This window comes from Gorilla gorilla, chromosome 21 (genome assembly GCF_029281585.2).
Source record: "Gorilla gorilla gorilla isolate KB3781 chromosome 21, NHGRI_mGorGor1-v2.1_pri, whole genome shotgun sequence".
Taxonomy (NCBI): domain Eukaryota; kingdom Metazoa; phylum Chordata; class Mammalia; order Primates; family Hominidae; genus Gorilla; species Gorilla gorilla.
Window position 1 is genome coordinate 17895414 of NC_073245.2, and position 26991 is coordinate 17922404.

The 26991-nt window shown below is 38.5% G+C and overlaps 1 protein-coding gene across 1 annotated transcript in view; it reads right to left on the minus strand.

The window, feature by feature from the left end:
- Window positions 1-10976: 10976 nt before the first annotated feature.
- Window positions 10977-26991, minus strand: part of TMX4 (thioredoxin related transmembrane protein 4) — a 42449-nt gene continuing 26434 nt past the window's right edge. The window contains exons 6-8 of the mRNA XM_004061794.5: window positions 20945-21046; window positions 17421-17484; window positions 10977-16248 (exon numbers count right to left, since the gene is read on the minus strand). Coding sequence (XP_004061842.1) covers window positions 15878-16248; window positions 17421-17484; window positions 20945-21046 — 537 coding nt within the window. The 3' untranslated portion in view covers window positions 10977-15877. The remainder of the gene's footprint in view (window positions 16249-17420; window positions 17485-20944; window positions 21047-26991) is intronic.

Genomic DNA, 26991 nt, shown 5'->3' on the forward strand with positions numbered 1-26991 from the left:
ATTGGGAAGCAGTCCAGCTCACAGTTCTTACCCCTTTTATCTTAATAGGATTTTCCAGAAATCATGTGGATAGATATGATACAAATTATTCTGCCCCTTCAGCTTTCAGTAACAGGAAAGTTTATGTTAATAAGGTTTCAGTATTGATAGGCATCAGTATTTTCCAGAAAAGAGATAGTATCATTTCCAATTTACAGGAAACAATTTCTCAATGGACAGTTGAAAAAGCATAGAAATATAAAGTGATGGACTTAAAAATTACAGTCATATAGTCAGATTTTTATTTTAGTCAACATTTCTAAGTAGAAAGAAAATGCATTTTTATGATTCTTCTAGTCTGGAGTTATCTACTGCTGAAAAAATCTAATAATATTATTAATAAATGGTTCCTGCACATAGAGGATATGTAAGGTCTCAAAATGTTTAGATACATATAAAATGAGCAGTATTTGGAATTCAAATTCTACTAGTGAGGCACGTAATGTATCAGTCTATCTGCCTTTTTTTCAGCGCCTTTGTTTGGCACACTTACAGAAAAGCAACAACTTCCAAAGTAGTTTCCCAAACTAGGTTCCATGGATTTCTGATAAATATTCCTTCACAGAGAGTATCTATATGTAGGAAAAAAATATATGTGATTCAATGGGAAATTACGATTGTTTAGATCACAACACTCCAGATTATCTGATACTTATCTGTCATTATCTTTGAGCTATTTTACAACCCTATCCATTGTAGATGTCTGATGGAAATACAAAATAACATATTCAGTTCTAACAGTAGCTTAATCCAATAATTTCATCTTTCATGATCATTCACCCATGATGCACAGGCCAAAACCTAGGAAACATTACTAATTCTTTTCCCTTTCATCATCGACATCTAATTCAGTAAAAAGTCCTGTTTAACATGAAATCATATCCCAATTCCCACCATTAAATAGCGTGTGAATTTCAACCATCCTCATCCAAGCCTCATTCTCTCTCATTTGAGCTAATGACCAGATGATGAAACTTAAAAACTTCAGTCAGCCAGGCATGGTGGCTCATGCCTGTAATCTTGGCAGTACAAGAGGTCAAGGCAGGAGGATCCCTTAAAGCCTTAAAGCTCGACACCAGCTGGGGCAAGAAAATGAGACCTCCTATCTCTAAAAAAAAAAAATTTAAATTAGCCGGGCATGGTGGCATGTGCCTGTAGTCACGGCTACTCAGGAGGGTGAGGCAGGAGCCCAGGATGTGATGTAATGCTGAAAGTAAAGATTGGAATGATAGAACAGCCACAGAATGCTGGCAGTCTCTAGAAGCTGGAAGAGCCAATTTCTTCCCTGAAGCCTCCAGAAGGAATGCAATTTACTGACACTCTGATTTTAGCTGCCTAAGACTCATAACTTCTGACTTCCAGAATTGTAAGATAATAAATTTGGGTTATTTTAAGCCACTAAACTTGTGAAAATTTGTTACTGCAGCAATAGCAAATCAAGATAGATGCATTCAGTACATATTGGCTTAAGGAATCCACTCCTCAACAGAGGCAATATATAGTCAGGTGCTGCAAAACAATGTTTTGGTCAGCACACGTACAGACAGAGCTCATATATGACAGTGGTCCCATAAGATTATAATACCATATTTTTACAAAACCTTTTCTATGTTTGGATACATTTAAATAAACAAATAACATTGTGTTACAATTGCCTACAGTATTGAGCACACTAATATGGTGTGCAGGTTTGTAGACTAGGAGTAATAGGCTACATATAGCTTAAGTGTGTAGTAGGGTCTACCACATAGATTTGTACACTCTATGATGTTCTTAACAATAAAATTGCCTAATGACATATTTCTCAGAATGTGTCTTCATCATTAAGCAATGTGTGACTGCAATAATGATTTGGTGCACAGATTGAGAACTAAGACTTTTGGGGTTCAAATCTCATCTCATAATGAGATAGTGCATGTAAAACACTCAATAAATGCCAGCTGTATTACTGTTGTGTTTTATAGCTCAATGAGAAGTCCTCGTCCTGTTTCTTAACACTGGCTGCACATTAAAATCACTTGAAGAGGTAAAAGATGTTCATGCTTTATCTCCGGAAAGCAGGGCCAGCTACATAATTTGCAAGCTCCATGCAAAGTGAAAATGCAGGGCATGGTGGCTCATGCCTGTAATCCCAATATTTTGGGAGGCCGAGGTGGGAGAATCGCTGAAACCCAGCAATTCAAGACCAGCCTGGGCAACATAGCGAGCCCCCATCTCTACTAAAAAATACAAAAATTAGCCGAGCATGGTGGCACGTGCCTGTAGTCCCAATTACTCGGGAGGCTGAGGCAGGAGGGTTATTGCTTGAGCCCAGGAGGTCAAGGCTACAGTGAGCCACAATTATACCACTGCAATTCAGCCTGGGTGACAAAATGAGATCTTGTCTCAATAATACTAATAGAATACAATAACACCAACAACACAGCATCTAAGCACAGCTCTGGGCCCTTCCGGGCATGGAATCCTATGGGACTGCAATCACATCCTTAGAGGCCCACCTTGCTGAAGGGATTGTGAAATAATTCTGAAATAAATTATCTGTAACGTTTAAAAGCCAAGTTATTCTAGTATAAAATCCCAATTGAGAACCACCAGTGTAGTCCAACAATATCATTTAGTAAATAAAAATTACTGAGTCCCGTGTCCAATGCTGGCTTCCCAGAATCTCCCTACAACAACCTATTCATAGGACAAAGTTGAGCTTATAGATTACTACGGTATCACAGCACTACCTCAACAGTCTTAATTAATTGTATCTCAGAGGGAGGAATAGCAAAATTGGGAGATTTATTGATATTTGGAAGTTTCCTTTAAGTATTTCTTTGAGAGTGGCAGGAGGATTGGTTACGCCTGGGTAAGGATCAGAGTACAATAGCGTAGGATCAGTGAACACTGTAAGGCAAAAAAACTTGAACAGTATCATTTGATGCCTTCTATTGAAAAGTCTGATTCGTCTTTTAGAAAGTTTCTGGAGAAAACACAATATAGTTATTTGTAACTTTCATCTTTCTGATCAAGTGTTTTCTGGAATAATAAAATTATCTTCATGAAGACTGTGGAATAATCAAGTCAGATTAATTTGGATACTAAGCCATAGATAGCTTGGATTCTGAACAGAAGGGTTAAATGATTTACATAGTATTACGCAAGTAGTGGGTAAGTCGAGGGAGACCTTAAGTGTTCTGACTCAAAGGTAGTGCTCACACCAGGCTGCTTCTACAGAACACAGGAATCTAAATCAAACCACTCATGTTATCATAATTTTCACAAAACACATTTCAAAAGACAGTATCCTCAACTGGCATTACACTTCCAAAAAAATTGTTAAGTAGCAACTTTCAATTGGATTATTATAACAGAAAAGCTCAAAGTATTCATTTTTCATCATTAAAGAGCTATTTTCCAATCCAAAGGTAAATTATGAGAGTTTCTGAGGATTTTGAAATGGTGCCACACTTAGGTAATAACAAATCTGTAAATCTCATGGTTAAGTTTATAGCAGAAAACACTGAGTTGGTTCAGGAAATCAGAATTCAGAAGGCTTCATAAATTATTATTTTATGGCGGTTACTGTAAATTGAGACATATTCTAGTCTTTCAGCCTAAGTGCTTTCTTTCTTTTTTTTTTTGTCAAATGATGCAGCAATGCATGTTTTAGAAATTTTTACAAGAACTCTCAATCTTTCTGTGTTCACTGAGTTATGTCGAGAATAGAAGTCTTTGTTGAATTTTAGCTAAACTAGAGAAGTTGTAGCTCTAAAGAATCAGCCCACACTTGTGCAAACTTTCACAATAAGTTTTCTCGAATATCCCATTGGCTTTAGATTTTTTTCTTTTACAAAAAAGAAAACTAATTAATAATGATCTCTGTGACTGGAAGGCTATTTCCTTGAGTAGACAAGAATGAAATGAGACGAACTAATTCCTCTGGATAAATTTTTACATATAAAATTAAATTGCTTTCAGAATTAAATACCTTGGCCATTCCATACTCTTGTTTGGTAACATTATGACAGTGACATGGAGAGAAAAAAAGTGGCAGAAGGACAATTCTTTTCTTATGCTGGAGCAGCAAGTGTGAGATTTTCTTTTTCTACATCCTCAAGGCTAACTCACTTCTGGGCATACAGGAAAAACTGAATGGAATTAATGTCACTAACCTGGAAACTCAGTATAACATCTTTCACTCAAATGTGAACTTGCTATAAGTAAATGTTGGGGAAGGAAAGAAGAACAATTGTCTTATTTCTGGTTTTAGATCGAAGACCCAAAGATGGTGATGGTGAGGTAGTCGCAAAAATATAGTCCACAGAGGTAACAAATTATATCAGCTTTAATTTGTAAGTGTTTGATGATTTCCTCCTGGCCTCAGCAAGGAATAACATAGCTTTCTACTGTTTCTTCCTTCGTCTGCTCCACCTACCCTTTGACCCTATTATACAAACTCAGGGCAGTCAGGTAAAGAGGAAAGAGAAATTAGAAATATTTGTAGTGGAAAAGGTTGAGACTTACAAAAGGAAAAAAATTGGGCTTGAAGGAGAAGGCGAAGGAAAAAAGCAAGAGCTTATGCAAAAAGCATGGAAGAGAAAGTTTGTGAGTGAAGAAAATGGAGAATGGGAAAGAAGGTAGAAGTCGAAGAATAGCCCCAGGGACCCATGTATGAGAGAGTAGAATAATAAAAGAAATGCATGGAGCTTTTAAGAAATGTTAGTCTAGATAATAAATTAGACTCTCATTATTTTTCCAGAGATAAAATAATTTGTTTCTGGCTCCTGGGCTGAGTTTCATGGGCTAGAAATACTGGGCCATGAACAGTCATGGAATTTAGATGGGTTACATTCTAGACATGAATCCACAGGTCTTTGAGTGTATGTTGTGATACCCAATTGCACCTTGATTTAAATTATTACCTGAGTCAATAGTGTATACTTGGCATGAAAACCAGACTCTTGGAACAACAGAATAAATAAATGAGAAATTAAGAGTGAGTTCTTATAACTCCAGAAAGCCCAAGCAATGTGGTTGAGGCTTTGATAAAATAAAAACTGTAATTTGGTAGGGAGGAGGACAGACACATGGTTCCAATTTGAAAATCAGACTTATGAAACAAACATAATGCAGTAAAATTGAGATTATCTTTAAAAGAAAAATATCCCTTGTGAAACTGCAAACTTGACATTAAGTTTAAGACAGCTTCAGTGGCCCTCTCATTTCTCAAGAACATACATTGCATTCCTAACAGAGGCAGACAGCCAGTGTCAATCCTGCTTGGAGCAGTCAAATCCGCTGCCTGCCCTACTGTGCTGAGCACATTCATTCCAAAGGCATCTGGCTGCTGCCATGGAAGTCAACTTCAACCAGGCTTTGGAACTGTTGCAACAGGCTAATAGCTCCCAGAAACTTGAGAAATTTGTGGAAAATAACAGGCCAAGGAAGGGCCAAATCAAAAAACCTTGAGTTGTGATTTGAGCATTGCACTAAAATGTTATAAGATGTATGGACACAAAAATAAGAAATGCAGCACCTACTATCCTACACCAGGGGCAATTTATAAAGTTAAAGCTAGAAAAGCTGCCATTCATGTTACAGATGTTTCTGAGAGGATGTACCCATAAGAAGTAAGTGGCTAAAAGAATTCCTAAGGTGGAATGTCTGCCAGGAGTCATGGAAGGAGGCTTGGCAAATGTCCTGGTTGGAGCAGATGGGTGAGCAAGCCATGATTTTCTGGGTTTTAATCCTGAAGCAAGAGTCATATGACCTCTCATTATTGGTGAAGATGACCTAACCTGAGGAGGACAATGAATGAAATGTAACACCTCCAAGACCATCTAATGGGGCTCACACTGGAGGCTTTGAGCAGATTTAGGGAGCTAGAAGTCATAGTAAAGACACTCCATCTTCGTTAGTCTTTTTATAAGGGTGAACATAAGCAGGATCCAAATCCCAAGCATGGGCCCACAGAGAGCTCTTCTTGGAGACTGGGCACCAATTTGCCTCCAGGGCAAGCAGGTTTCCTGAAATGAGAGATTTTAAGAACTCAACATGGATGAGTCCACATGAGGGTCACCCCTGTCTGCCTAGCCAAACTGGGAGGACTGGACATGATTGGTGTTTACTTCTGTCATGGAGAAGAGGAGCATCTAGTGGTAGTTTCCACCCTGAGGGTATTTAATACTAAATCATCTTTCCTTACCCGAGGAATGGGGACTGGAGGAGAGGACTAGAAAGTCTCCAAATGGGGAAGGGGGAGGGAGAGTGTCATTAAATCCTAAATGTAATATGTTGGCCATCAGGGAGTTCTCCCATTCTCTGCCTACAATGTTTGCAGAGAGGAAAATGATGAATTTTGGTGGAGGAAGCTAAGCTTGAACTTCTTTGCGAAGTGCCTGACAGGAATTTTGATCTACCCAGTATACATTAGAGAACTTGGGGGCAGCAGATGTAAAGTGTAATAGACACATAGGCACAGCTCCTTGTGACACATGGATATTCATGGCCTCCCACCCACCTCCTCCCCAGTCAAGGAAAATTCTGGCAATGCCATTTTGGTATTTACTACTTTCCTGGAGCTCCATGGCTTTATTATGCAGTGAGAAGAATCTTATAAGCAGAGATGGGATATCTATGTTAGAAGGGAACTGTGGAGAAAGGAGCTTTCTCTCAGGAGTAAAGACGGAGAAGTAGCAGGTAAGAGGAGAGTGGTTAGGCAAAGAGAACAATTAGTGTTTGCACTTTGGAAACACCCTAGAGAATTTTCTGGCATAAAGACAAAAAGAGGGGAAGTGGAGCAGGAAGATAGCTTTGGGGACTAAAAGAGGCAAAGAATGAAAGAAAAATAAGGAGTCAATTTTCACTTTTGATAGATTACAGTCCTTTGAATGCGATAGTCCACAATGATAAAGCTTTATGAACCTCAGGATTTACTAAAACTATGGCTTTCTATCTCATAGCAAAAAAAGGTAGAAAACCCACCATCCAACCTAGGAACTCAACCTCTACCAGTTAACTTCCCCCAGCATTTACACTTACTTCCAGGATTGCATCATTCTGATTTCAGAACTTGGATAGACCAAGGCTGAGTTTCAGTGTCTGTGGGGTCTGCTGACTTATGGTTCATCCTTATTCCTAATGTGAGTCCTTCACAGGCCCTCCCATCCTTAGCCAATCCCTGTCCCCTCAGAAGACAAAGCCCTCATAACCATCACTCAGCCTCTCAACACACCCCTTACCCCTACTCCAGGAACAGTAAATGCGCTCAGGAGAAAAACAGCCCCAAACAACAGGATCACATTCCTGACCTTACAGTTTCTCCTAGATCTTGGCCTGATATCCTTCATCATCTTGTATACTTTGATGCCTTCAAGTGTGTAGCTATACATATATTTTAAATTCAGCTTTCCTAGTTGTCTTCATTGGGAGGGGTGGTTAAAATCGTCTAGACCTTCATTAGTGGATGTGGAAGTCTTTTATTATCCCCATTGCAAATATGAGGCACAGAGAAGTTGGGTAACTTACTCAAGTTCACACCGCTGGCAAGTGGCAGATCCCAGAGTCTTCCTGGGATCTAACCCCAGGAAGACTCGTTCTAGTGTTTGTGTTCTCAAACATCTGCTCCTTGCTAGGGTAATACATGTTGCTTTCTGGTGATACAAGAACAAATCTTGGAAAATCCTGAGGAATATACTTCTAACATTTTGGCATTTCTCCCAAAGATTATTAGTAAAATAGTCCAGGGAATGTCTCACAATCAAAATATTCAAAGGACCAGCTAAGAACTAGAAACTGTCTCTGTGTCTATCAATAGTGGAAGGTATAAGGAACACATTGAATATTTATACAATGAAATACTACACACTAATAAAAAGAATTGAACTACTGACACATGCAAGATGGATGAACCTAAAATACATTATTTTGAGGGAAAAAAAGTGCCTAATTCTTTTGTGTTATGTGTTACGTGCTTATTTTTCTTTTAATTTAAAACTTCTATTTAACAATTTTATTCCAAGGATTTAGGCAAGTCTCACCTTGCTATCTGATAAATAGTTTCCTTGTGTGATTTGTAACTTTGAATTACAAGTTTATTTTAAGTGAGACTTCATCTATGGGAATCTTTAAGCCAGACTGAGGGTGTTTTCAAGAGCAGCTCTGTGCTTGCTTCTGCTAGTATATCCACCCCGCCGCCCCACCATGTACACATCCCGCCAACCCCATTAGCCTTTTTATGAGAATTGTTTTGGTTTAGGTCCTTTTGAGACTATGAAGCTACTGTAAATTCAAACCCCAAGTTGTGTAAGGTCAGACCATTGATTGTGATTTCTTAGGGAAGTCTATTATTTTTCAACATATAGACCAGGCCAAGACAGAAAAGGTTTCTTGAAGTGTCTATGTTCTAGTGAGATTTTTTTATTTCACCAAGGATGTAGCTGGGAATTTTATGTAGTTTCAGTTCCAGCTTTCTAACTTGGCTATAGTCAAGGCTTTTGCATCCTATACCTACATGGACAATAAAATGTACTCTCTCTGGTTACCTAAGGGAGCAGCTGCTCTCTCCACCACCACTGGTGGCAGTTCCAGTATCAGGTCATATTTATTGACCTCTTGGTTTTTGGCTTTGTGATTTTTTCTTACTCTCTTTTGAGCTCAGTTCTATCTTTAAAAAGATACTGGTTATATTTTAGCCAGCATTTCTAGTTTTTGTAGTGGGATGGTTTTCAAATAATGTATTTCACAATATTACTTTTCAAGTCAGTTTGGAAATGCTAGAAGCTAAACTTATCCTTGGAGATTCACATGATTAGCCTTTTAAAGGTCAGGCACCACCAAGCCCGGCTAATTTTTGTATCCCTTGTAGAGACGGAGTTTCGTCATGCTGCCCAGGCTGGTCTCGAACTCCTGAACTCAAACAGTCCACCCACCTCAGCCTTCCAAAGTGCTGGGATCACAGGGCTGAGCCACTGTGCCCAGCCTACTGATTGGGATATCAAAGATATTGAAATGAGAAAAAGCTCATGCAAAGATTAGTAAGAAACTGTGCCTCCATCCCTCCCTCAAAAAAAAGAAAATGAGGGCAAGAATCTACCATGACATTCTCTTTGAGATAAATGCTATCTTCTGTTTCCATACATGCCGCTCACAGTTTGGTTGTGTGTGCCTAAGGGGTCCCACACCACCTCAGCCTCCACAGCCCCTAATTAGCCCTCCTGGTCACACATACCATCTACACCCTCAGCCTAGGTCAGGTTCCTTTTTATAAACTCATATAGCATTTGTTAACTTTTTTGCTTGTAACTCTTTTCCCGCTAATATTCACCTTCCCAAGTAAAATACAAACTCCATGAAATGACAATTCTCGGTTTGAAAACTCTGGTACCTTGAAGAGCCACAGTGGTCAAGTCCAGCAGGAAGACCTCCAGCACTGGGGCCATATGTACTCTGTCCTCTCCTGCCATATGTGCATTCATACTATGTCCCAGGAGCTTACTCTATAGAAGGTCCTAGGCTCACAAAGGTGGGCAAGAAAAAGTCATTGTGGCAAGAGATTGCTAGCTCTCAAGTTCCCTTTGTTCTTAAGCACACAGCAAGATTACACATCCTAGTCTTCCTTTAAGTTAGGTATGACCCTGTGACTAAGTCCTCTCACAGGAAATGTGAACATAAATGATGCACGTGCGGCAGCCTCGCTTTAAAATCTCTCAGCAATGTTCCTCCATCTCTTACTCCTCTGACTGACTGGGATGGAAATGATCACAGCCACCTTAGCAGCCACGTTTTTTTGGTTGTTTGTTTTGAGATGGAGTCTCCCACTGTTGCCAAGTTTGGAGTGCAAAGGCATGATCTCGGCTCGCTGTAATCTCTGCCTCCCGAGTTCAATTAATTCTCCTGCCTCAGCCTCCTGAGTAGCTGGGATTATAGGCACCTGCCATTATGCCTGGCTTATTTTTGTATTTTTAGTAGAGACAGGGTTTCACTATGTTACTAAGGCTGGTCTCGAACTCCTGATCTCAGGTGATCCACCTCCCTCGGCCTCCCAAAGTGCTGGGATTACAGGCGTGAGCCACCATGCCCGGCCCAGCAGCCACATGTTAAACAGCAAAGCCTCCCTTGACCTTGAGGCCCAGAAAAACCTGCATGGGACAGAGCCTGCCTGGGATGCCTGGCCTGGGCTATGTGAATCAGTAATACAATTCTTGTTCTTAAAGCCCCCGAGATTTGCGGGTCTGTTAGCACAGGCTGGACTGTCGTAATACAGGTATCAATCTCAAGAAGCTCACATGTTCCAAGAAAGAATTTCTATTACTGTGAAATATGTTCCAAAGAGCATTCAAGACTAGAGCAAAGCAGGGGGTTACATTTGTAATTCAGTGTTGTTGGCTTGAAAGCTGCGTTTTGCTATAGGCAAGGATGAATAACCAAAGTCATCTAGGCAGACAGCATGACAGACATTTTTCTCTGTATAGACAAATAAGCATTCTGAGCCAGTGTCTCTGAGGGAGGGCCTTGGTGGTATGCAGGTTTAATAACTGTCTTCTCACTACACATATCTCCCACCATCTTCCAAAAGACAAAAATCAAATCTCCATTGTTTCAGTCTCTGAGGGTGTTTCAAGGACCCACCTTACCACTCTGATGCTTTTCCACTAGAGTGGTGGGGAGAGTTAGGTGTAGAAGGGAGTTTTCTGAAAGCCCCAAAGACAAGACCAATCCATAGTGTCTTGGGGGATTAGTAGCATCCCTTGCCATCTGGCTACCCCAAGACCTCAGGACAGAGGGAGACCCCAGAGGTTTCTGATGGCAACACACTGGCTGGAAGAGCCTCGGATCTTTGGACCCTGCCTTGGTTTTGTGCACTTTCCAGAGCAACTAAAGGGCACATGGTCTGAGTTTCACCGCGTCAGGAAGGGAGAAAGAGAGAGAATGAATGAACAGACTAGATGGAGGATGGACACGAAGGAAAATTTTTTTTAACAAATTAATATTTTTTGCTGCCTAGGCAAATGGCTTTTGTGAAAACACTTGTATGAAAAGCAATACACCATTTGTTTTTACTTACCAATCACTATCATTAGGTTTTGATGCAAATGGGAATTTACAATAAAATGAAACAAATAGGATCAGGGATTATATACAATACTGTGATCAAGTGATTTGTGATTCAGGCAATGTACTACTTGAAACACATATCTGGATTTCTCATTCCAATTGCTGCAGATGCTATTTGAGGAAGCAAAGAATACAGAAAGAAAAATAATTAGGTTCATTAGGCTAAGACTAATACAAGTAATATAAACAACAAATTTATAACATATTGCATTGCAAATAAGCAATGTTTTTAGTATAAAAATTGCATTTCCACAAAGAAGCTAATAACAAATACGATTAAACCACTTCAGAAACACGTCAAAGTTGTATGAGTCACACATATACAGTGTCACAGTCTTCATAAAGCTTTACTGAGAATAAGCCATCTGAAGGGCATGTCCCGGGCTGAAGCGATCAAAGGGCTTTTCAACTGAAGTTCTTACTTCCGGAAAGCTGTTCAAAAAGCTGCCCCATCAGGTTCAGCAGGCTTGATGACTCCAAATTTGGCTTTTTAAGACAAGCTAAAATCTCCTCCAGAGAATCAAAATGTAGGACTGAGGTAAAGAGATATTAAACAAGAAGGAACTCTTCTGTTGGCATAAGAGATTTGAATGAATTCTTTCGAAAATGTTGGTACATTTGACAGGATGGGTCAACCACACATTCATAATACTGACAGAAATAACACTGCAACACCAAGATGAGGGACACAGATAACCTATTGATACGAGCAACAGAACCAGCCTCCCTCTTCTTTCTCTCACTTCATACTAAAGATTTTATGCTGAAATCTCAGGTTTACCCTAACTTTTCCACCTTTTTTTAAAATTTATTTTTCTCTGGACTTCTAATGTTTCCATCCTATGAAACAACATACCAGCTCCACTACTGATGCATTTGGTAATAAAAAGTCACATGGTAAGTATTTGCCTTAAAAATGACTTTTATCATCTACCCCAAAGGTGTTTTTACAGGATGCAGGTTCTGTAGACTGACATATTCCCAAATCATATTAGAATATCACAGCTGTCAACAAGGAATTTTGGCCATAAAAAGTCAAATTTTGTTTTTTTCCACTATCAAAAGCCAACTCAGCTGAAGCTTATCTATTTTCTACTACAGTAGTTATTTTGAATGTATAGAGTTAAAGAGGCCTGTGGCTAACAGACAGGGATTCCATGCACAAGAGCTTTTAAGTATGTGCCCATGCAGTGCAAGGCCCTGTGAACCCAACAGGCCCTGTCCCTCATCCCATCCAATGACTATACTTCAAAGGGAAAGAAAGATGTGGATTGCCTGTATGTTGCTTCAATATGAGATCTCTGAGCAAGCTGGGTTGGTTTAGCAGATCTAGCAAGAGACAAATAATAAGAGAAACCAACATAAAGGTAATCAGAAGTTTCAAACTTTCCTTCTAATTGATGAAAAGATATCCTGCTCCAACTCCCCAAACATAAAGCACTGCACATTCCCATTCCAAAACCAGTTACCTGCATTGCATTCACCTAATTTTAATTTACATAAAATACCATTCTGTGACTAAATAACTGATACTGCAATAGAGGGAAGCATGATTTTAATTTTTTTTTTTTTTTTTTTAGATTTTAAAAATCAAAATCATGTTTCCATGCACTTGAGTTCTGGATCAAATATATTATCTGCAGAAAAAATCCACAAACTCTTCTTGAAATGTTCATATAAAGTTTAAATTATTTCAGGTTGGCTTTTCTCCTTTAGCTTTATATTCATTAAGTATTGAAAACAAACCTAAAATCTTCAAGTGGAAAGATATTAAATTAAATTTTGTTGGAAAAAAAACCATCTTTGCCATGATGTTAAAAAAGAGAAAATCAGGAAAAATGGTTCCCACAGATATTTAAAGTTTTAATGGGTCCTCTTCTCCAAGATGTTTTTCTCCTCACCCTTCAATTTTTTTTAAAAGTATTGCTGAGAAAGAAAGTACATTTTCTGCCAGGTACGGTGGCTCACACCTGTAATCCCAGCACTTTGGGAGGCTAAGGCGGGCGGACCACCTGAGGTCAGGAGTTCAAGACCAGTCTGACCAACATGGCGAAACCCCGTCTCTACCAAAAATACAAAATTAGCCAGGCATGGTGGCACATGCCTGTAACCCCAGCTACCTGGGAGGCTGAGGCAGGAGAATCCCTTGAACTAGGGAGGCGGAGGTTGTAGTAAGCCAAGATTGTGCCATTACAGCCTGGTCGACAACAAGAGTGAAACTCCATCTCAAAAAAAAAAAAAAGAGAATACATTTTTCTTATTATATAATTAGATATAGGTCAAATATCCCTTATCCAAAATGTGTGGGACCAGAAGTGTTTCAAATGTTTTTGGATTTGGGGATTTTTGTATATGAGGTATCTTGGGAGTAGACCCAAGTCTAAACACAAAATTCATTTGTTTTATATACACCTTATACAACATAGCTTGAAGGTAATTTTATCCAATATTTTTAATAATCTTGGGCATGGAACAAAGTTTTGATTGCACTGTAACTGCCACCTGTCAAATGAGGTCAGGTGTAAAATTTTCCACTTCTGACGGAATGTTGGAACTCAAAGTTTAAGATTTTGGAGCATTTGGGGTTTTGGATTGTTGGAACGGAATGTTCAACCTGTACTATTTGGGGTCCGGTTGGAAATTGGCTTTACATTTTTAAAAGCCAGTGTAGACTGTATTTCTGCCTTACCTTCTCTCTAGTCAAATACTCCACTAAAAAAATGAATATTTCAGTTTGAGAGGGAGGCATTATATAGAAAAGCCAAACTATAAAACCATTCTTATTCCATAATACCTCTGAACCTGAGTTTACTGTTCTTTGAAAACTCTGTTTCAGCTGATTATAAGAGAAAGAAATCCAGTGACACGAGGGCAGGCAGGCCCCGCTCTGCTCTGATCGAGAAAAGCTTCCTGATGTCAGGGAGATGGAACTGCCACCATCAGAACCATGGCACTTTGGGTGAAGGTGTGTCAGCGACCAAGGGGGCAGGAAATGGGCAGTGACTAAGGGGGCAGGAAACAGGCAGGCACATGGCAAGGTTCTCCCAGCCCATCAGCCCAGTGATGGCCTCGATCTTGAAGCTGCACTACTGTCTGAAAAGCACAATTACTGGTGACTCTTAACAAACTTCAGCATACTGGGGAAGGAGACTGTCAAGTAACTGAATTGGAAAGATGAAAAAGAACCATCTCTAAAAGTTGATGCTGTCAGAAGAATAACCTCCTTTGTGCAAGTCTTGCAACATCTTCATTCAACCACAGGAGGGCAGAGAGTTTCAGAACCTCCCCCACCAGTGAGCTCCGTGCTCACAATTAATACAAGGAAAGGGTTATCTAAACAGCCAGATAGAAATATACTGCACGTTCCTTTTTAAAGACGACAGAAACTCTTAGAATTTCATAAACCTGTACTCATTATTCTGTCTGGATCCAAGGAGCATAGAATCAACTTTAGGCATCTTTCGTATGCTTGGAATCGAATTTCATGAATTTATTCTAACACATAAATCAGGTAAGAGAGAAGTAGATGGATAGATTTTTTTTTTTTTTTTAAAGAAATTAGCCTCCCTGGGTACTTACAGTAGATTGAGTATTGAGAGATTTACAAAGATATAATTCTTTGGAAGATTACAGAAGATGGAAACAAAATCAAATCTTTCACTTTCAGGTACTGGAGTTCATTAATTCTTTCAGCAAAAGCACATCACTGAAGGAAAATTAGAAGTGGCTTTTTAGTTATTATTAAAGTAGTTCAAGACCCAGGGAACCCCTTGAGATGAAAACAAAACAGTATTCAACTTTTCTTCACAAGACTACCTTGTACTGGCAAGACTTAGAGGACTTCTGGCTTGAAAAATATTGCTAAGAAAACTTTAAAAAAAATCAACAACAACTATATTTTGGACAAAACAATTTTTTTTTAATCTGTCTTGTAAAATCCTTACTTCCTTTTGAGTCTCTGATGGCTACAACATTTCATTTGAGATGTTTGGCAGTCACAGCTTCAGGGGTTATGCTTACTGATTATCTAAACCCCTTAGGTCAGAATGAACAAACACAGTTCATGTAAACCTGGCTGTTATTGGAGTCCTCTGACCAAGAGATAATAGAGAAGAGTGTGGAGAGCCTGAATGCCCATGGTGGAAATGCTGGAAAAATTAAAGGTAAGAAATAAAACATAGCACAGGAGATTCAGAGGGCTGGGATGACTTCTGAGCTGCTCTCTATACCCAAGGCCCTTTCAATTTCTAGCTGTGAAAGATTTTTCATGCACTGTGGTGCCTGATGTTTCCTGCAATTTGACAAAAATAAATACTTTACACAAGAAAAGGATGCAAGGCTTCTACGTTACACTTTGGGGATGCTCAGGAGCGAAGGCTCCTGCTTGGCTTTCATTTCACAGGGCCTGCAGCCTTGTCTCTGGAAGGTGCTGATTAGGACTGGGAATGGCCTCCTCTGGTCGAGACTCTCTGACCCCTAAGTAAATGAACTTGTTCCATCCCAGTCTCCAAACAGATCCCAATACTACGTTTGTTTTTCTATATCCTGATTGTCACACCTGGAAGACTCTCCTTAGTATACATGAGGCTTACTGCCATGAGACCAAATGACTAGAGAGCATCTTTTAAGAGAAGCTTGCTCGTTCAGGAAAAATTAAGGATTTGGTACAAACTGCAGGCCAAAGGGAAGCTGACATATTGTTTTGGTGTGTATTCTTGAAAACGCATCATTAAATCTACAGTCCCTTGTCAGCATGCTGACTTTTACGCTGCCTCAAGGAGTCTTCCACCACCTCTGTGTCAGCTGGGCAGGGTTGCTCAGAGATGCCTTCTTCAGCCTCCTCAGGCTCTACTTCCTCCCGGGTCACACCGTCCTCTCCTGGGGGCCCCTGGTCATTGGCCTCACTTCTCTCCTCATCCACACCAGCAGCCAGGTTGTCCTCCTCCTCTTCTTCCTCTGCTTCATCCTCATCGCCAAGATCTTCTTTCTCTTCTTCATCATCTACAAGGCTGTCTTTGTTTTCTTCTTCATTTGAATCATCTTTTTCCTCCTCCGCGTCCTGTAACTGTTCAGCTCTATGAGCCTCCTCTGATCTCCGATTCTGCTCTATGGAGGGAAGAAAGAGGAATATCCTCTGCATAAACAATGGTAATTCGGTAATCAATTGAGTGTGTTTAGCTGTGAAATAAAAATAGAGGGTAAGTGACAGTTTTTTCTATCTTGAAACTATGGTCATGCAGGACAGATTCTCTGGTTGGCATCCTAGCCCCATTTAGGGCTTCTCCACCTGTCTCTGGAAATTTCATGGACCATAATGACTTCAGCAGGGCATGTGGGCAGCAAGGGCAAAGTTTCCTTTACGCTCGGTATTTTGTGTCTTGTAGAAAGCTCAGTGACCCTATTGGTCATGGTGATTGGTTCAGAAATGTGACAAGCTAAGCCACTCAAAGTACTCCACAGAGGTTCTGGGCCAGAGTCAGGAGAAATAGCCTCTTTTTCTTCAGGGATTTTTAAACAGAGAAAATGTGCAAGGACTATCAACAGCTCTTATGAATAAGCCACACAGACAGAGAAACCTAACATCACTTGGGCCGTGCTTGAAGCTAGAATGTCCCTGGGCTTTTCAGTTATGTGAGCTAATAAATTTTCATTTGTTTTCCTAAAATCCTTGATATTGGGTTTCTATTACTTTTAAGAAATCTAAGAATCATATTTTCAAATTATCAATGGAAGTCTCAAAGCCTCAAAAACTTCAAGAACTAAAAAGAAACATGAGCTTATTTAAACTCCCACATAAAATTCAACAATTAGAAAGTCTCATGAACATCTTTATGCAGTCTCAAAAATAGTCTGGAATAAAGACATGCAAATCCAGAGGCACCTGGCCCCAGAAGAAGTGTGGAGCAGTGCAAGGATTTGGGAAGACTGCTTTTAAAGGACTTAGAAGAGTTACTAGCACACAGCAGACGCAATATATATTGAGTTTCCCTTCTTCCCTTCTAGTTCTAGTTAGAATAAAGGAAAATATGACACCAATTAATGAAGAGCACATACTTAAAAAGAAAAAGCAATTGCCAAAATGAAATATTTCCTAATTTAAGAAAGGGAGAAAAATAATTTTGTTCAAATCTACCTAGAAAACATATTTTAAGAAATTTGGTAGTGATGATTTGGTCACCTAGTAAATCACAGAGAAAACCCACTATCTATATGAGCACAAAAAGGCACATCACAGAATTCCAAAAACACTCTAGATCACAGGAGCTTATCGTACTTACCAGAACGCTCAGATAAATGCCTTGGAAGTGGCACATAGAAACATTCTGATATTACCACCAAGACCTGGAAGGAAAAAAGTGATTTTACAGTGAATAGATAGGACATTTATTACCAGAGGACCTCAAAATTAGGCCTTGCTTCTATAATCAGATATTCTTAGACTAATAATTAGCAGCTAGTCAAAAGTCTTCACAAGAGACAAGGATATAATTAAGAACTTCCTACTTTTCAAATGTGACATAATACAGGAAAATATTAATTTAGAAAGTGGTCACAAAGCCAAAAGTCTACAGAGAAACCACTATAAATAGATGAACCAAGCAAGTATAAGAAGATAGACACTATGAACCAAGTCTTTTTAAATACACTATTCTGGACAACCAAACCACTCTGTATATAGGCTGCCCCTCACCAACGGGTAACCCCTGATTGAATGGAAGAACATTTCACAAATGTTACAGCCAGCTGTGGGTGGGGAAGGATTGAGGATGACTTTGAAGGAGGAGGCATTTAATGCCCTGGGCAGTCAGGAGAGAACAGCAGCACCGCCTGGCTGCTCTAAGCTAAACTAAGTTGGATCTCCATGGGGGTCTTGGATCCAGAGAAAGCCCTGAATGTCAAACTGAGGAGACCCAGGAGGTGGGGCAATGAGTTGCAGGAAGGCTTGGTGGGTTGGAGAACAATAAGCTCTAAGCCATTAAATCAATTTGAACAACAAAGATAAAAAAACATTCCATCTGAAATGATTCAGGTTTGAAAACCTTACCTTTTAATGTGATAGTTATATGCTTACTGGCTATTCTAGGACATAATGTTTTTTTCTGACTTTTCTTTTTTATTTATAATTGACACACAGTAACTATATATACTGATGGGGTACAATGTGATGTTTCAATGCATGTATTACAGTATAATGATCAAATCAGTGTAATTACCATATCCATCATCTTAATTTATCCTACTCTTCTATTCTGGAAAATTGTACACTCAACAATTTTATCTCAGGTTTAGTCTATCTAATTTACTCATTTAATTTTGACTCAGGTGGTGAGGTTACAAAAAAAAAAAAATTCAGATCCTAGCTTCCCAACAGACATGTCATCCTTCAAGGAGTCTGGGCCATTCAGAGCCAGCCTCAGGCAGCTTTGTCCCTCAGTATTCCTTTACCCTGGCATGCTACATAAATATTCTCTATGTGGCTAAGATATGAAAACAATTGACCAACACTTTTCTATCATCCTAGAAGTTAACAAAAATGTCATTCTGGAATAGATGATTTAAATTGGGATAAGAATGCAGCTGTTTCAAATTGTGTAACTCTCACAAAACAGAAGTTGAAAGTACATAAGAAATTAAAGGTTACTAAAAGCAAAAATTCTAGCAGTTGTGTGTTTACTTTAATATACTTAACAGTTATAGAAAAGGCATTCTGTGTGTGTATATATATGTGTGTGTGTGTGTGTGTGTGTGTGTATATATATATATATATATATATATATTTTTTTTTTTTTTTTTTTTTTTTTTTTGAGACAGGGTCTAGCTCTGTCACCCAGGCTGGAGTACAGTGGCAAGATTATGGCTCACAGCAGCCTCAAACTCCTGGGCTCAAGTGATCCTCCCACCTCAGCCTCCCGAGTAGCTGGGACTACAGGTGTGTGCCACCATGCCAGGCTAATTTTTGTATTTTTTGTAGAGACAGGGTTTTACCATGTTGCCAAGGCTGGTCTCAAACTCCTGGGCTCAAATGATCCACCTGCCTCAGCCTCCCAGAGTGCCAGGATTACAGGCCTGAGCCACTGTGCCCAGCCTAAAACAGGCACTTTGAACACAGATATGTGTTTGTTATTTTTTGGAAACTTATTAACAGTAAATGTATGAATCTTTTATAATTTATGATTCATATGCTATGAAATTATTATTTCATTAATAAAGTTAATAATATTTTGTTAAAGTTATTTTCTTATTAAGGAAGGGTAGTCTATCTCACTTAATCACTTGAACAGGCTAGAATCACTCTCTCCTTTCTTCAGGCCAAGGCTCCAATAACCCTTCTACACTGATTATCTGAATCTAGGTTTCCAAAGGAATCTAAGGCATAGGCAGGCAGGCCTGACTCAATTTCATGGACTTAAAGTCAACATCAAAAATAATATTCTAAAACTCTAAGCATTTTCACTAGTCTTCCAACAGGGTCACACACAACCTACATTCCCTATAACTCCATCATTGACTCGCCTGGGACCTCATACTGTTTCCCCCTACAAGAACCTCACACTATGGTAGCCCCAAAATACACTGCTAGAAAAATCTAGCACCAGACAACAGATGGGAGAAGCACAGACAATCACAATCACATTCTATTTATATCTGGTGTCAAATCCCTTTAGACGAGAGCAATGGGGACATGTTAATTAGCAAAAAGATTAATGCAACAGAACAGAACATACCCAGGACCTAATGAAGGACATATACAGATATCTAAGTAAGTCCCATTCCTATCCCTGAAGTTAACATCAGGAGCCAAGTTTCAAAGATAAGCCATGATATGTATTAAGCATGTTCATGGAAAAGTCAAATCGAGCCTCCTTGGCCTCTTGGAGTTATGACTTACTATAAGTCAATTGTTAACATTTTTAAAAAGAACTTGCTAAAGAGCCAAAATTCATTATAAAATATAAGGATAGACTTTAAGATAATCTTACCTTAAAGTCTGTTCTTTGACATAAATTTTTAGTAATCATCAATTATTCCCATTATAGTGTTTAGGAACTATGTGTTTAGTATACAATATAAAGGTTTTTAAAAACTTTTTGGTTTAATTAGGGTTTAAAATGCAATCAAACTAATCAAGATTAGGTTAAGAGAAATAAAAAATAACAAGAAGTACAACATGCTGAACATTTATAGTTGCCTATGTAGTTAGATAAATAAATTTATTATTCAACTCTTGCCTGAAATACCTGGGGAGAAAATACCTGGGGAGATATATACTGCATACTGATTTTCATGCCCAAAGAATAATTGTGTTGTTTTAACTACATTATCTATCTCAGGAAAACCAGAGTGTATGCATAAGCAGCTAGTCAGGATTAGTTTAACTGGAGGATAAGAACAACAACAACAACAATCTTGCATCTACCCAAGGAACAAATTCAAAACATTGGCCTTATCACTACAGTGTTTCTAATTAAGCAGGCAATGTGTGAAATCACAGCTGACTCAGTTGTCTTAGAAACTATCAATTCTAGTAAGGTCTCCTTTTTTTTTTTTTTTATTACTGTCTATAGGCAGTACACATCTTCAAAATACTTAAGGGATAGGATTAGGGGATAAGAATTTAATAAATTTTCTGTTATATCTCACATTACCATTGGAAGCAGTCTCAAACAAGCAAATGCTATTTAACTACTTAGACTGCACAAAATACTATTTTTTATGTGCTTTTTCTTTCTTGGCTGCCTTTTAGTTGTACATGAAATTAATTTTGCCTTAAAGATAGAAAAAGTTTGTTATTATCTCTTACCAGACCCATAAAAAGGCCAAAAACCAAGGTGGCTATGACGAAAAAGACATAAGAACACCAAGCAGGAATTCCAAGAGTCACTGTGAAATAGTTGTGAAGATGCTGGAATCAGAAGAAAAAAAATAAAACATTAATTTTTAAGAGAACCAAAAATATTTCAATCTCTCTCTCTAGCTGTTGTTTCTACATACATAGGTTTCCACAAAGCTTTATGTATCTAAGTGATTCTTAAAGAACAAGTCAATTTTATAATATTGGGAAACTGAGAGTAGTAATTAAGGTCATTACTAAAAAAAAAGTTATTACTTGCTTACAGTTCATAATCTGGATAGAATTCTGGTAGAATAGTTTTGATAGTCCTTTCTTCCATCATGATGGATGCTTTTGGCCCTCCTCCCCTAATAATTATATACATCTCAATGTTTACTTATAATAGGGCATTCATTAAAAAATTAAACTTTTTGGGCCTCTGACTTTTTAGTAAAACTAAATTACGACTTACAGAACGTCAATCATTTAAAATGTCTCCATACCTCTTTTTCCTAATTAGACTCTCATTGCTCTACACCTATTCATCCTTTCAAAGTTTGGTAAATTACCAGAAAACATAAAATGTAACAGTAGACAGAAGAAAGTTTTTCTGATTAATTTATTATGAGCAAATGAGATTCTAGCACTCTTTGAATAGAGTGTATATCCCTTCATGCTTACTGTTCCCTAAGACTCTATTTGATGACAAACACTCTAAAAATGAGTGAAGGGACACAATCACAGCTAGGAAGTATTTACATGCTAAATCATAAAGAAATTAACAGATATGAACTTGCTATTTCAAAGTCAAAACCTACTTAGATGTAGAGTTGCAGGAGCCATGCTTCCTCACAATGACTTAGTCATTTGTTTAAGACCCTGACAGCTTCAAAAATGGCCATTAAAATTCAAGTAACTACTGGACACAGGATGATATGGCTCCAAATATCATCAGCAAGAGAGGTAATGACAATGACTTCCCTAGAACCAGTAAGGTTGATGAAAATGAGTCCAAGTTTCTATTTTAATTTCCTATTTCTCAAAATCTAAATCACTCCCATTGGTTTCTTAGTTTATGTCAATGCAATTAAAAACATATTTTATTCTGGCTTAATTTGGAATGATAAATAAAGAACAAAGCTTGTAAACTGATTTAGCAAAATCTGAAATATCTCTCTACAATTTCTTGTTCAGCAGAAGAGATAGAGCTAAAGACGCAGCAAGTAGTTTAAACACTGACACATGGAATCAAAGTGTTCAATCAGTATTTGTTGAATAAGGAAAAGATGCATCAAATGCCTGAGCTATTTATTCATACGAAAGGCAAACACACTCTCAAACTGTAAAGCTGGCATCTGTCCTCTGTTGATGGCACTGGTCATCAGTGTGTGTTTAGCCAGGACAACTGTTTATTAAGAGTAACTTGGCTGGATGCGGTGACTCACGCCTGTAATCCCAGCACTTTGGGAGGCCGAGGCGGGCAGATCACGAAGTCAGGAGTTCAAGACCAGCCTGACCAACATGGTGAAACCCTGTCTCTACTAAAAATACAAAAATCAGCTGGGCGTAGTGGCAAGCGCCTGTAATCCTAGCTACTCAGGGGATTGAGGCAGGAGAATTGCTTGAACCCGGGAGGCGGAGGGAGTGGGCTGAGACTGCGCCACTGCACTCCAGCCTGGATGACAGGGCAAGACTCCGTCTCAAGAAAAAAAAAAAAAAAAAGTAACTTAGCATTTTACAGCTCAGCAAGCAAAAGGCGTGTTTGAGATATCAAAACATCATTTCATTCAAACTCTTTTCAAAGAAAGTTTTAAAATTTACTGTATAGTTTCCTACTTTAGAAAATACTGTGTATTAAGCTTATGCTTTTCTCGGAGGACTCAGTATCATCAAGATTAAACCCTGAAATGTGCCAAAGAATTAGAAGATGGTCAAAGTCAATCTGCCTCTGTGTCAACCCATGAATGTATTCTAGAACTTGCTTTATAAGTATCTGCTGATTTATCTTACTCATATGGTTAGGAAAAATAGTGTGCAGTTTTAAGTCCTTCTATACAGTATCTCATGCCCTTTCTGCAAAATAAATGATTAATGCAACTCTCAAGAAACTTTCTAAATTATTTTTTAATTTCATTAAATCATTTGCTTTTGAAGCATTTGCATTCTGACTGAAACACTTAGTACTTTCAAAACATCCTCTTATTTTAATAAGCTGCACTTCAATTTTCTTGTATCAATTTCCTCTTTAAAGGAATTTGAGTTTCTTGGAGAAACTCTGCCATCTTCTGGTCTTTTAGGTCATTATTAGTAACTGTTCATTAATCAGGTTGTACTTTCACAACTACAGATACAAATATTTATCTGTTTACTTTGTCTGAGTCTACAACAGCTTTAAAGCCCCTTATGAGTGTTAGGATTAGTGGTACCATGTCCTTGAAGTTTTGCTTTATATATGTTTCCAAAGGAATAGCTTATTAAATAAAATCCAATTCAGTTTTAGATCATTGTGTTTCTGTTTCTTTAACTACCAGGCAAAGTGACAGTTTTCACTTGTGGAAAATACTGATCCTTATTCAATATTACATGTGCTTACCACAAGGAAATATCCCATGCTGTTCACTGAAAATGCACAAAAATGTAACCTGATGGGCATGATACCTTATACTATTGTACTAGATGAATAAGAAAGTATCTTACTCGGGCTGGGCGCGGTGGCTCACGCCTGTAATCCCAGCACTTTGGAAGGCCGAGGCAGGTGAATCACGAGGTCAGGAGTTCGAGACCAGCCTGGCCAATATGGTGAAACCCTGTCTCTAACAAAAATATAAAAATTAGTGGGGCTTGGTGGCAGGCGCCTGTAGTCCCAGCTATTTGGGAGGCTGGGGCAGGAGAATTGCTTGAACCCGGGAGGCGGAGGTTGCAGTGAGCTGAGATCGCCCCACTGCACTCCAGCCTGGGTGACACAGCAAGACTCTGTCTCAAAAAAAAAAAAAAAAAAAAAAAGTATCTTAGTCTGTTCACTGAAAATGCACTAAAATGTCATCTGATGGGTGTGATACTATCATAGTACATGATTAAGTTAGAGCTAACTTTTGGCTACATACATATTTGAGTGAGAAGATGAAATTAAAACATCATTACAACAGAATAAACGAGAAGAGCATTCTAATCAGTGGTCAGATAGACTTAAGGAAGACAGCCAAGCCGAGGCCTCCATGCATCTGAGGTAGAGCCTTCCCTCCCCAGAAAGGCAAGCACTCCCTCTGGAAGTCTAAACTACTGCAGGTTGGATTAAATACTGCTTAGTCACACCCACTCATCCAGCCCAGTGCTGCAGAGTCTCACTCAAACCTAGACTGGCCCTGAAGGACAGAGAGCCTTTGGATTTAGAGTTCACCTGTGTCATAGGATATACTCTCTGAGGAGTTCTGGAACAAGCCCTTTATCTCTTTCAGACACAGATCAGAATCCCCAAAATATCTTCCCTGCAAGGAAACAGCTAGAAAAGACTCTTCAATGATGGCCAAGGGTTCACCTCTTTCATGCTTTAGCTCTCAGCACTTGTAACAACACATAACCTTGCAGCCTCTTGTAGGATCTATGAAAGGTACCTTACAGATGTGCACCACTGTCCCACTATAACATTCTACAAAACATTCTAAACATTTTTATACGAAAAAAACATTGAGAAGAGACATGCTATGTAAATCACAGAAGAATGTTTTCAAGTTTTAAAATACACTTTGTTCCTCTCTAGTCTAAATGTTCATGGCTTTTAATTCTCACCATCAGATATTTTAAATAAAGCCTTAAGTTTTCTGTCACGTCATTCTAATAAAAAGGGAAGGTAGCATCCCTCACACAGATTGTCCTCCCAAGGATGTAGCACATCTTATTTTAGCTAAAATCTGCCATATGCCTACATCCTCTCAAAACAACAGTAACATTTAGGAAAGGGAAGTTACATCCTATATTATCAGTGAGCAGCAGAGATTCACCAAATCCAATAAAAAATGCTTTAAATACATTTAAATGCTAAACTTAGTTTGCAAAAGCATATACAGGTTGAGTATCCCTTATTCCAAATGCTTGGGACCAGACATGCTTCAGATTTCTGATTTTTTCAGATTTTTGCATTACACTTACCAGGTGAACATCACAAATCCAAAAATCGGAAATTCAAAATGCTCCAGTGAGCACTTCCTTTAAGTGTCATGTTGGTGCTCAAACAGTTTCAGATTATGGAGCATTTTGGATTTTGGATTTTTGGATTTGGGGATGCTCAACCTATATGCTGAGCAACTGCCACGGAACCCTATTTTAAGCCTGCTATCAGCATTGGCTAAAAAAATTAACAAAAGTTAAAGTATTCTATGTTGGCTATAAAGAGAAGGGAAAAGTAAAATAATGAAGATAATAATGATTAATACATATAACTAACAAAAAGCAATTATCAAGCACATTAACTAGGTACCAGATTCTGCACTAGGCACTCAAAGGGTTCTAGGAACAAGTCTATGGCAGGAAAAAAAAAAATAGGATTCAGGGGCCTACACACAAGGTGTGAAACAATGATGTGTTTCTGGAAGAGAAGGATAGTGCCACTCTGTAGCACTGTAGCCAACTGTGAAAAGAGGGAAGACAGAAGACTGGACAGTCTCTCTCCACACATGTGCCACACACAAAATCCAAGAACTTCTAATCCTAACTATGCCACCAGACTTGGCAGTGATGCTTCCTGAAGTTCAATCTTCTGCACATTGCCTTTTTGATATTCACCTCACCTTGTACTATCCATTAGAGTATTAACATTTTTCATTTAGTCACTTTAAGTTGCATACAATTTTAAAGAAATTGGATATTGCTACTATAATATAAAATAAAAATCAATTTTGTCCTTTGAAGATGTCAACTCTCTGAGAAACTCCTCTAACTGTCCCATCTCCTAGGCCTCAGTGACTCCATCTGTGAGATGGGTAAAATGTTGAGACTATTTGTGAGGATAGATATTAACAGCTAATGAGGTAATTACTTCTGTGAGTTTATATAAAAATTAAAATATACAGGTGAGCGCCATATGAGTGAATTGGAAAGAAAATTTAAATTTAGTGATGGAAAGAACACTGGAGATCATCTACTCTTGTCCATATTGTGGTATGAATGACATATCGAGGATCCCTGGGATTCAGGGTAACGCAGGAAGCTGACAGGAACTGCCTCATAAGACTATTCAAGGGACTTTCTCACCTCAACGGTTTACTCAAGCAAGAACATAGGGGAGGTTGGTATGAAGTTAAGAAGGCCAAATGCAAACCAAACCAACTCCTGAGTTGATAGGAATTCGGCCATGTGAGTGTCTCATCACCAGGTGATCCTAGAATCTTGAGGACCAGCTTTTATCTCCAGAATGTGCAACTTAGCAAGTTGGCTTCACTTCTAAGGCAGAAAGAAACTCAAGCCCCTTAAGGAATCACTAATTCAGTAGGCTCTGATCTTCTAGATATATCTCTGATCTTCTAGATATCTTCTAGATAATTACTAGTTCAATAGGCTCTGATCTAAATATATTGTTTTCATTTTTTCATTACAGAAAAAAAAGAAGTTGTAGAAAAAAGTTTTTAAAAATCACCCATATCAGAGAAAACTACTGTTGATCTCTAAGCATTTTCCTATATACACACAAAAACGCCATATAAACATGCATTATACTGTTTTGTCATCTTCCCTGCAGATATACTTACATCTAACCAGCTACCCATCCAGGGAAGACTGTTGCTGAGGAAAGACTGATTTCTATCTGTACATGTATCCAGATATTTCAGTAAGATAAACAGACTATGGATAGGCATAAACAATCTTGTCTCACTGGCATTAGCCATTCTACGTCTTTCCTTCTTCCATCTTTATAATCTTCTTTCTCTGAGACTTTACACTTTTTTGGTTCCACCTTCCATCCCTAGTCTATTTCTGTCTCACCATGTACAGTTGTTTCTTCGTTCATTATTAATATATTTGCA